The following is a 12,285-nucleotide window of genomic DNA, read 5'->3' as shown; positions in this document are numbered from 1 at the left end:
CTTAACTAAAGGGTTATTGTTATGAGCCATCTGTTACTGAGGCTCAGTTGTTGTTCATACTGTTAACTGGGTATGGTTATCACAAGTTGTACGGTGTGATTGGTGTGGCTGGTATGAGTCTTACCCTGGATTCCAAATCCTTTCCTTGTTGTGTCAGCTCTTCCGGGCACAGTTTCCTTAACTGAGGTCTGGAGGAGGGGCATAGAGGGAGGAGCCAGTGCACACCAGATAGTACCTAATCTTTCATTTAGAGTGCCCAGTCTCCTGCGGAGCCCGTCTATTCCCCATGGTCCTTACGGAGTTCCCAGCATCCACTACGGACTACGAGAAATAGAATTACCGGTGAGTAAATTCTTATTATTGCATGCAACTCAACATCAGGCCCATAGTATTTACCACAAAATAACACTGACAGAGAGACCGCCCATTACTTACATACTGGGACCAGTTCTAAGCACTAATCCACTAATCCAAAAGTCAAGAACATTTTCAATAAGAAATATCATGTGGGGGATCGTGCTCTAAAACCTTTCTGACATACAGAGGGTATTTTTATACAATCAAGTATATATCATTATTGTATATTACTTTGTTTTATCTATAATTTTAACAATATAATGAAACTAACATAATAAAATGCATTATTCGTGATGTACATCATGGAAATGGAATATAATGAGTACTATGTTTATTATTAGACTGATAAGTGCAGTAATAACATTGGATTCTATATACTGGTAAAAGATGAAAGGAGTAGATGGGACTTGGCTTGTTATACTGATTCAACTTACTTTGTTGGGAACCAATTATATATTATTTAGGAATCCCATGTATGAAAGTTCAGAACAAAATGTATGTTATAGCAGAAAAAACACATATCAATGCAAAACTGGGACTGATATATTTATTACAATCCATTTCTGCCTCATGAACTTTGCTGCTGCGTCTTTGGGCACACCAGTAGTGAGAAAATACAGATGTGTCCAGTTACGTTGTTGCCATTGCGGCATTCATAGCATGGGATAACGGGCAGCGCGCGTATGCACACTCCTGCTATCCATTGACTTCTATGGGGGAGCCAGCGGCTTTCACTAAATGTGTATGCATCGCAGTTCCGCTATGAAACATCGCTATACGCAGCATCAACATAACCAGACACATCTGTATGCTAATGACACAGTAGTCTGAATACGCTGCATCAGACCACCATGGCCACCGTCTGTAGCAATGGTTGCAGATATCGTCATTTAACTAAGTCTAAGCTTATTTAGAATGACTGCAGGAACTGCTCTGCCAACCTTGTACTGCTAGCAATCTCACAATACAAAATCAGCACATGCATGCACCTATCGGGAAATATTGAAGTTTTGCAGATCCATAATTTTAACGTTATAATGCCGGCACTGTTAAAATACTTTTGAATCACATTAGAACTGCTTAACATTGTTAACTCTTTGCTGCTCTGGGCAGCAGTGGGCACCTTAGTCCTCAGGGGCCTGGGTGCACCTGCTGCACCAATGGTAGTTCCACCTCTGCACAGGTCTCCGGGAACATGGCACCTGCATAATGCTTGCAGCGTTTGGAGGGACCAGGCGTTTGGAGGGAGGGATTCTGACGTCAGCTCCTCCGGCCCTATCATCGCATCGGCTAAGTAAGTCCTGGGCTGGGCAGAAGCTGCACAAACTTATAGGCCCTACACACTAGCCGATATTCCTCAAAGATATGAACGATCTCGTTCATTATTGAACAAGATAATGTTCATATCTTTCAGTATGGAGTCACCAGCGATGAACGATGCGCGGCCCCACACTCGTTCATCGCTGGTTCCCCGTCGGCTGTGCATGCAGGCCAATATGGACGATCTCGTCCATATTTGCCTGCACTTCAATGGAGCCGGGTGACAGAGTGAGTGAAGAAACTTCACTCCCCCCGTCACTGCCCCCCCCCTCCGCCGCTGGGTTGCCCGTCGGCCGTATGCACCGTCGGGCAGCTCGGCAGCGGATCTTTATATGTGTAGGGCCCATTAGGTTTGTGCAGTTCTGCTACAAATGCGATCGCACACCTGCACACAGCTAATACCGCCTGTAGGCGGCGACTACCTTATCGCAGGGATGCAAAAAACGCACCCTAGAAATCAGGTCTGGATTACCCCTCTTATCACTACTTGCCACTGTAATTTCTCCCACAAATGTATAAGCATTAGTTTATTTCACATGAGATATAATGTTGATTGGCTCTGAAATAGGTGATGAGTGGAGAGACTTACTATAGTGCAATTTAGCGCCTCCATAGCTCGGAACACTGCATAGGGTAAAGTCATTTGTAGAGACGTAAGTACCCTTCAGGCCAGGTTATGGCAATTACCATAGGCACACAGGTGAGAACCTCTCCCATCTTTGTTCTAATCCTGATGGTACTACATCTTTTTGGAATCTGTTCTTGTCTGTGCTACAGCCTTTAGGCACATGCAAAAGCTATTACAATACAGTGTAAATGCATCCACAAATAGTAGTCGTATTTAGTTTTTTTACCTTTTATAAATCACAATTCATTATAAAACATTACAAGCAGTTCTGTCATTAGCAGAATGCAGGGGTGTATCTTCCTATTGGCCAGGATGGCACTTGCCAGGGGCACCGGCCAAGGAGGGGGCGCCGCCAGGGGGTAGAATGACATAGTAGTTCTCACTGAGTACATCCCTTAGCAGTGCTCATCCACTGTCTCAGAAGCGTGTTGCACTCTGACACTCTCTGTGACTACAGTCACAATGATGGTGACTATAGCCAGGGAGCAGGGCACTTCCAGGTATGGGGAGGGGCGAGGCACCTCCTCATCCGATCTTCTTCTCATTGGTCCCACGCGGTCTGTCACCAAACAGCAGCCACTACAATCAGCACCAGTCAGCATGAGCATACCTGTACATTTTCTGCTGTACCGTAGCTGCTCTGCATGGTCTATCCTGGCAGTCTGGATCACAGGTTACATAGGGCTCTGTATGGAGAGGTATTTAGACCAGTGACTGCCTGTCCAGCCGTGTTGAGACTACAAGTCCCAGCACACCTTGTCAACTGGATTTGCTGAGACACGTAGTGCCATCACAGCTAGAGAGGTTTTTTTTAACTGTATGTATGTGTGCATATATCCCCTCGGTGTCCCTGGCTGCACCCTCCTTTTAATTACCCCTCAGTATCCCTGCCCGCACCATCCCTGTAACTGCCCCCTCAGTATCCCTGACCTCAGCATATCTGTAACTCCCCCCTCTGTGTCCCTGGGTGGGGGAGGTGGGGGGCACCAGTTCCTTACTTTGCCAGGGGTGCTCAGACCCCTAGATACATACCTCCCAACATGACCCTCTCCAGGAGGGACAGAATGCTCTGCTCCTGGACTTCCCTCTTAATTTGTGATTACCATCAACTGTGCTGAAACACCTTTCATATCCATTAACCTGTCCAAAACAGGTGCCTGCAATCATAGAGAAAGGGAAAAGTCCAGAAGCAGAGCATTGTGTCCCTCCTGGAGAGGGTCATGTTGGGAGGTATGTAGATACACCCCTGGCAGAATGTTCACATTGGGTATAATTGTTGCAGTTGTAGAGATCAGACATTAAGATAACAATCACAGCCAATGTTACATTTTGTCTAAAAAGTTGATTTGCCGGACCAATTGAAGCAAGGCTAATATTTATTTATTTATTTTGCTGTAAGCATTTCAGAAACCGCCTAAAGAATTCTACATTTTCCCCGGAACTTCTTATGCTAATGATTACTGGAAAACATGAATTACGTTCTAGAGGCAATTTACTCTGGACAGAACATATGGAAGTCAACGGTGACAGTACACTATCATGTCGTGCTGCGAGACAGATCTCACCTGCTTGCATACACAATACTACAAATTAGAGGTTTAACTTTCAATAATAACTCATCCATTTAGAATAGTGGGTAACATCTATGAACAATGAAAAAGGTGTGGTTTGTGAGTATGGAAAGTACAATGGACTTAAATTAATTTCCGTTTCTCTTCCAGTATTCCATTGCCATAATAGAGAGAGAGAGAGAGAGAGAGAGAGAGAGAGAGAGAGAGAGATACCGTAGTCAATAAATAAATAAATAAACAAACATTTAATAGGAGACTAGGGAACTAGGCTAATAGCATGAAGGTCTCCGAGTCCAGAACTTAAGTGTATGTGAGATCATTAATTTCACACTGTTATCGTAACTCTGTCATGCAGCGCTGAATTTAATACTGTAACGCTGAAGCATATTACCGATGTAAGTAACCTGATGCACTAAAGCTGTAGTAGAACAACAAGTCCAAGCATGTCCTACCATTTGAACGCTAACAGGTTGCCTAAACCTGCCATAAGTTAAATGCATAGTGATTTAAAGGAATATTGCATCAGTGAAACAAGAGAAAGGAGTTTAATTCATCAGGAGAGATCAGAAAGCTCGCAGGACTGTGACTAACAGATTGATGTGATCCATCCACATTTATAATGAATGAATAGTGTGGTACAGGGGCATGTCCATACCCCCCACAGGTGAGCGTCAGATGACAGGGTCATATTTAAAGCTCTCACACTAAAGGCGTCCTTTCCAAGTGCTACTAGTCACCTGTAGATTTGAGTCGTTGCTTATCTGCGGGAGAGCTTCAGCACCTTAACAGCTGAACAGCGGCCACTGCCCGGGGAAAGAGGCACCAGTCAGTGGCAATGGAAGAATTTTTCCCGTACGGGAGCTTTTCTGTGGACAATAATGGGTCTGAGACTGACAGCCAGGTCTCCCCAGACCACACATTCGGCAATGTGTCTTTCTCAGAGCGCAGCATAGTAGCAGAGTCACCTCGTTACAACAGGCAAATGCGCATAATAACAATGACCATCATCTTTGCGGTGGCGCTTGTGGGTAACTCTGTGGTCCTGTATAAGATCTGCAGCGGGAAGGATAAGAAGCGGAAGATTAACTTCCTGATCGCCCAACTGGCCCTGGCCGACCTCTGTGTCTCCGTTCTGACCCTGCTGTCACAGATCGTGTGGGAGCTCCTGGAGGATGAGTGGCTGGCTGGAGATGTGTCCTGTCGGATCTTTAAAGTCTTTCAGGTCTCTGGACTCATTGCATCGTCCAATATAATCGCCATAATTGCCCTGGAGAGACATCATGTCATTATGAACCCCTTAAGCTCTCCTCTGCCCACTAGATGCTTTGCAGGTCTAGGCTGGCTGCTAGCTTTCCTTCTCTCGGTCCCACAAGGTTTTGTCTTCAAAGCAGTTTCCACAGAAGAGGGGAGAAGGTGTTGGAATGTGTTTGGGCAGCTGCCCAGATGGCATGTCCAGGTCTATATCATCTATAGCTCTGTCACGGTATTCTTCTTACCTTTCTGCATCTTAACTGTAGCCTACAGTCGTATCCTCTGGATTGTCTGGGGAAAGGCTAAGAGCTCGAAAGCAGAGAAACAACCCAACGGAGCATGCGAGCTCCAGGCAAGCAAGAAAACTTTGAAACTGGTGGCCACCAACAGCTGCATCCCCCGGGCAAAGGTAAAGACACTTAAAATGACCCTAGTTATCATCATCCTGTTCGTTGTGTGCGGACTGCCTTACTTCGTTGTGGAGATGAAAATAGCATTTGGCACCATCACTGGGTTGGATAAGGAGGTCATGGCTGTGCTGGGAATATTTGTGGTGACCAACAGTGCAGTGAACCCCTATGTCTACATCTTCTTCAAAACTAACAATGTATTTCTCAGGAGGCTGGAGAAGAAGATGTGTTTCTGCTGCTGCCTACATGAGCGCAGAAAGCCCACCTTCCGCATGCAGCTCTTCCCATCCTCCACACCAACGCATAAGCATGAGCTGTCCAGCACCACCACGTCTGAAGTGGAGGAATGCTCCGTCTTACACCGATCACTCTTCCTACAGGCGGTGGCGCCCGGTGACAAGAGGCTGGGCGCCCAATGTGAGAGCTGTATGTAATGGATGGGACATCCTGGCAGCTATGCCACTTACAAAAACATATGCCCAGTGCGAGCACCAACACGTCGCCGTCAGTACAGTGATCCGTGATATCGTAATATGCTAAGCATTACTTACCTGTAACAGGGGGGCCGTCATTCTAACCTGTAGAACGTTACCTAGGACTCCGAAGCTGGCACAGTTTGTCTGACTGATTGGAGTAGGTTAGCATTACTGCCCAAATAATGCAGCCAGAAAAGACAGCAAACAATACGAGGCTAAATAACTTCCTAGTAATGTATTTACCATAGAGTGTACACATCATGTATACTGTATGTAGTACATAACATAATGGTACAAGCTGCATCTCCCCTCGGGTGGTGGTGGTGGGTTTACAGGTTAGAGGGTGCTAAACTGAAGCTGTGCCTAGGGTGCAGAGAGACCTTGCACGTCATCCATCACTTGTGCAATACTATTTTGGTGTCACCCCCTTGGATGGTGTCACCCAGTGCTGTCTGCGCCCCTCTAGTGATGCCACTGGCTGACATATTAAAGCACATCAAAAACAGGTGTGGGTTTTTGTTGTTGTTTTTTTTTTAACATAAGTCACTGTAGCAGACTATAAGAATGTAATTATTTTCCATTTTGTCTTCAGGCTGCTATTAATGATTTATGCTACTGTAATACCATGGAAACCACAGTCACATGGCCTCCGCCACCTCCCTCTGTCACATGTATGGTCAAGCACAAGAAGACTGGTCCTAAAGGTGTCCAAAAGACATGCTTAAAGCTTTTCGATGTGATGGGGTGGAAACAGATGCCATTATGAGAGCAACCGTATCGCCCCTTCAGACATGGGCTGGCAGCATCAGTTGCACACAGTCCTGTAAAATGATATAGTGAACAGAGGGTCCATGTCATACTGAGAGCTGTGAGCCTTTACAGACTGACTGTGTTTGGTAGCCCCTCATACACAGATTTATCAAGCCTTGGAGAGTGATAAATTGCACGGTGATAAAGTATCAGACAGTCAGCTCCCAACTGTCATTTTTGCAAACACAGCCTGTAATATGGCAGGTAGGAGCTGATTGGTGAGTACTTTATCACCATGCTATTTTTCACTCTCTAAGGCTTGATAAATCTTTTGATAAGAAGATAATGTCTTTCAAAAAAACATCTTACAAAACGCTTAAAAGTACTTTGCTATCTAAAGAAAATAATTCTGGCTGGTATGGCTGCTGTAGTGTTTTGCACAATAGTGCTTATAATCCCCAAACCTTACATTTAGTCAGTGATATTTCCTGTAGTTCTGTAAGTGCAGTTCACCTGCCAGGCTGTTACGCTCTCTGTATATCAAAAGGGATCCAGCACATTACTCTTAATCAAAAGCATTGACTTAACACAGAAAGGTATCTGTCCTGTTATAAAGTGCTTGCCTTTAAACATGGAATTGCCTAGTTTGTAAATGTAGAAATTGTTACCTTGTGTGCTTTATTTATTGTTATGATTTGTGTACACGCTATTTTCATGGATTATGCACAGTATATATAGATGTATCAACCTAAGGCCAAGCAATGTAATATTTCACTACAAATCTAGTTATTACCTGCTGAATGCAATATGTTTGTTTGAAAACAGGTAACACTGTTTCTAAGCTATTTAAATGATATGCTGTTGTTATACACTATTGCTATATCATACTGTGAAATTTAAACATTAATACAGTATGTGGTAGTCAGTTAGCTTCTGACCCTGCAGTCTTATAACTTATAATCAGTAGTGTAAGTCCCAGAGACAACGGAGACATTTGCCACCAGGATCCAGCTGTCAGAAGGGCCCTAAGAAAGAAAGAGAGGGGGCTTCTGAACCAGAAAAGATCTCTCTCTACTCATTTCATAGTGACTTGCTGCAGTCAGTGCTGACTGCTGTCCAAGCTCAGAAACCTCCTTCGAAGACCCCTTCAGTTGAAGAGTATGGAATGTGTCTGATAACACATAAAAGTGTGTACAATAAGCTACAGCTCTGTGTCTTATATGAGTATAGGAAGGAAAGCAGAAGTTACTTTTAAAGGGAGGTGGGGGTATTACTCAGAGCTTGGAGAGGGATACAATTGTGAGAGATAAAGTACCAGCCAATCCGCTCCTGTAATTTTTCAAACACAGCCTGCAAAATGTAAGGCAGAAGCTGATTGCCGGTTACGTTATCTCTCACAATGTTTTATCTCTCCGAGCTGTGATAAAAACCCTCCTAAAGGGGGGTACTGACGGAGCAATCACTGCTTAAAATCCAAGCAATCTGACTAGATTGCTTAGATTTTAAGCAGCGATCACTCCGTGTGTACCCCTCACAGCGATAGCGCATCGCTATCGCTGGTGCTAGATTGGCCTGCATGCAGGCCAATCTAGCAGGTCGCTCACATCACCTGCTAGGTGAAATGAGCGCCCCCCCGTTTCCCCCCACATGCTCAGCACACATCGCGCTGTGCTGAGCGGGGGGAGAGATGTGTGCTGAGCGAACCGCTCTCCCCAAATCGGCCCATGAATACGGCCCTTAAGGGCTCTATTTATTATTATTATTTGCAGCCAGCACCTGTAAATAAAGATTCCTTATCACCACAGTTAGCTGCAATAAGGAATCTTTATTGTCCCAGATGTACCACTGGCAAGTCACTGGGATGTCAGCACATGTGCAACCTGGAACTACTGGGGGGCACCACCTTCTATTTCGCCTCCAAGCGCCTGGCATGAGCTTGTGCCCCTGCTTATACTGTTAGCCTCTGATCCTGCTCTCTTATTTCTTATGCTGTTAGCCTCTGATCCTGCTCTCTTATTACTTACACTGTTAGCCTCTGATCCTGCTCTTATTACTTACACCGTTAGTCTCTGATCCTGCTCTCTTATTACTTACACCGTTAGTCTCTGACCCTGCTCTCTTGTTTCTCATGCTGTTATACACTGATTCTTTTCTCTTATTACTTACACCATTAGCCTCTGATCCTGCTCTCCTATTACTTACACCGTTAGCCTCCGATCCTGCTCTCCTATTACTTACACCGTTAGCCTCCGATCCTGCTCTCCTATTACTTACACCGTTAGCCTCCGAACCTGCTCTCCTATTACTTACATCGTTAGCCTCCGATCCTGCTCTCCTATTACTTACACCGTTAGCCTCTGATCCTGCTCTCTTATTACTTACACCGTTAGCCTCTGATCCTGCTCTTTTATTACTTATACTGTTAGGGGGACATGTACTAAGCAGTGATAAAAGTGTAGAAGTGAGCCAGTGGAGAAGTTGCCCAAGGCAACCAATCAGCATTGATGTAACATTTCTAATTTGCATACTTTAAAAGTATACAGAGCAGCTGATTGGTTGCCATGGGCAACTTCTCCACTGGCTCCCTTCTCCACTTTTATCATTGCTTAGTACATGTCCCCCTAAGTCTCTGATCCTACTCTTTTATTACTTACACTGTTAGTCTCTGATCCTGCTCTCCAATTACTTACACGTACACCGTTAGCCACTGATCCTGCTCTCTTATTACTTACACTGTTAGCCTCTGATCCTGCTCTCTTATTTCTTATGCTGTTAGCCTTTGATCCTGCTCTCTTATAACTTATACTGATAGCCACTGAATATGCTCTCCTATTATTTTTAAATCAGACTCATTCTATTCTTCATCTTACTGTATTATCATCTTGGAAAGCTGTTTGTTGCCACAATTTAATTGTAACCATATCTGACTTTTAATGTTTGTGACTGTCTTTATAAACATTTCTGTTTTTATTAAAGATCATGGAAATAACAATCTCAAAAATATATATGACACAATGATAAGAATTAGCAAGGTGGACATTTCACAATGGCTAGGTGGGATGCAGTTAATATACTACCACGTAGCTGGTGCACAGGTGGATTCATTACTCGTCCAGACCGCTGTAGCCTGCAAGGGCGCAACAGCAGTCACCATCATCTGCATCTCCCTCTCTCCTTCTCATTTGGGGGGAGGGTAAGAGCAGGTGGTAAGGTTACTAACATGGGTACTAAAAGAGGTTTTACCAAAGCACTAACCAATAAAGATTACAGGTCATCATTGCTACATAAGGTGAAAGATGTCCCTAACGCAAGGGAAAATACTTATCTTAGTTGTATGTATGTAAACGCCAGAAGCATTACTGGTAAAAAGGGTGAACTAGAAATACTTGCAGCAAGCAAACAGTATGATATATAGGCATTACTGAAACTTGGTGGGACGAATCTCATGATTGGACAGTCAATCTAGAGGGCTATACACTGTTTAGGAGAGACAGACTAAATAAAAAGGGTGGAGGGGTGTGTCTTTACGTAAAGCCGTTTTTAAAACCTGATATACGGGAAGATATTCAGGAGGGGACTGTAGACACTGTCGAGACATTATGGGTAGAAATTGCATGCGGGGAAAAAGGAATAAAAAAGTTAGTATTGGGTGTATGCTATAGGCCGCCTGGTATCAACGCATCTGATGAGGAATTGTTACTAAAGCAAATTGAAAGAGCAGCAGGAGTAGGAGACATAGTAGTGATGGTAGATTTTAACTATCCAGAGATAAACTGGAAAAACGATTCATGTGATACTGCTAGGGGCTATATGTTTTTAAACACACTTAATGATAACTACTTAGTCCAACTAATTGAGGAACCAACTAGGTACAATGCAATCTTAGACCTGGTATTAACAAACAATGGGGATTTGGTATCAGGTATTATAGTAGGGGAACCCATAGGAAACAGCGACCACAATATGGTCACATTCAATATAATTTTCCATAAACAGCCCTATACTGGCTCAACTAGGACTCTAAATTTTAGCAAAGCAAATTTTGAAAAGATGAGGGTATTTTTCAGGGATATTGAATGGGAAGGTTTGTTTTTAGGAAAAAATACTACAGAGAAATGGGAGGTACTAAAATTCCTGCTAGCTAAAAATACACTCAAATTTATTCCTATGAGCAGCAAAAAAAGGAATAAAAATCATAAACCGATGTGGCTTAACAAAAAGATTAAGGAATTTATGGGCAAGAAAAGGCGAGCATTTAAAAAAATACAAATCTGACGGGGAAGCAGAGTCATTTCAGCACTATAAGGAATGTAACAAAATTTGCAAAAAGGAAATAAGAGCGGCTAAAGTAGAAACTGAAAAACTAGTAGCAAAGGAAAGCAAAGCGAATCCCAAAAAATTATTTAAATACATTAATAGCAAGAGATTAAAGAAGGAGAGTATAGGCCCTTTAAAAGACAAGTTGGGAGTCTTAAGCAAAAATGATAATGACATAGCGGACACACTAAATGAGTTTTTTTCAACAGTATTTACTAGAGAGGACCCAATTCAGGGACTGACACACAATCTCAATAATGAGAATATCCCACTGATAGGTACTTATTTAAGCGAGGAAGTAGTCTGTGACCGATTAAAACATTTAAAGTTTAATAAATCCCCAGGGCCCGATGGTATTCACCCAAGGGTTCTAATGGAGCTTCACTCTGAACTGGCAAAACCGCTATTTTTGATCTTTAAGGATTCAGTTATATCAGGTATGGTTCCCAAAGACTGGCGTATAGCGGAAGTAGTGCCTATATTCAAAAAGGGAAGTAAAGCTGAACCAGGTAATTATAGACCAGTTAGTCTTACATCTATAGCGGGGAAAGTATTGGAAGGTATTCTAAGAGATAGTATTCAGAAGTTCCTTGAAGTCAATAAGGTCATTAAAAGGAATCAACATGGGTTTATGAAGGACAGATCCTGTCAAACCAACTTACTTGGCTTTTATGAAACAGTAAGCGCAAACCTAGATCAGGGTAAAGACGTGGATGTAATCTTTTTAGACTTTGCCAAAGCGTTCGATACTGTACCACACATGAGACTTATCTACAAGCTACAAGAATCAGGGCTAGGAAGCACAATATGCACTTGGGTCAAAAACTGGTTAGATAACAGGGAGCAGCGCGTTGTGGTTAATGGATCTTTTTCAACTTGGACTGAAGTGCTAAGTGGTGTACCGCAAGGCTCAGTATTAGGACTGCTATTGTTCAATATTTTCATTAACGACCTAACAGAAGGTCTAGAGAGCATGGTGTCAATTTTTGCAGATGATACCAAATTGTGTAAGGCTATAAATACAGAGGAGGATGCCGAGTCTCTACAGAACGACTTAGTTAAATTAGAAGCATGGGCAGCCAAATGGAGAATGCGCTTCAACACAGACAAGTGTAAGGTAATGCACTGTGGTAACAAGAACAAAAATTACAGCTACCTACTAAATGGGGTAAAATTAGGGGATTCTGTACTGGAAAAGGACTTAG

The 12,285-nt window shown here is 43.3% G+C and overlaps 1 protein-coding gene across 1 annotated transcript; it reads left to right on the top strand.

Annotated features, from left to right (window-relative positions):
* The first annotated feature begins 4,604 nt into the window (after positions 1 to 4,604).
* GPR150 (G protein-coupled receptor 150) lies at positions 4,605 to 9,686 on the top strand. The gene has a single exon (XM_063964037.1). It carries the CDS (start codon positions 4,712 to 4,714, stop codon positions 5,969 to 5,971), a length of 1,260 nt encoding a protein of 419 aa, XP_063820107.1. The 5' UTR covers positions 4,605 to 4,711; the 3' UTR covers positions 5,972 to 9,686.
* Positions 9,687 to 12,285: the final 2,599 nt, after the last annotated feature.

Source organism: Pseudophryne corroboree, chromosome 1, assembly GCF_028390025.1.
Source record: "Pseudophryne corroboree isolate aPseCor3 chromosome 1, aPseCor3.hap2, whole genome shotgun sequence".
NCBI lineage: Eukaryota > Metazoa > Chordata > Amphibia > Anura > Myobatrachidae > Pseudophryne > Pseudophryne corroboree.
The sequence above is the reverse complement of the archived record's forward strand: the minus strand, read 5'-3'. Positions and strand labels throughout refer to the sequence as shown.

Bases quoted from the DNA above. Each gene is read 5' to 3' on its own strand.
- GPR150 (XM_063964037.1), top strand. From the start codon at position 4,712: ATGGAAGAATTTTTCCCGTACGGGAGCTTTTCTGTGGACAATAATGGG.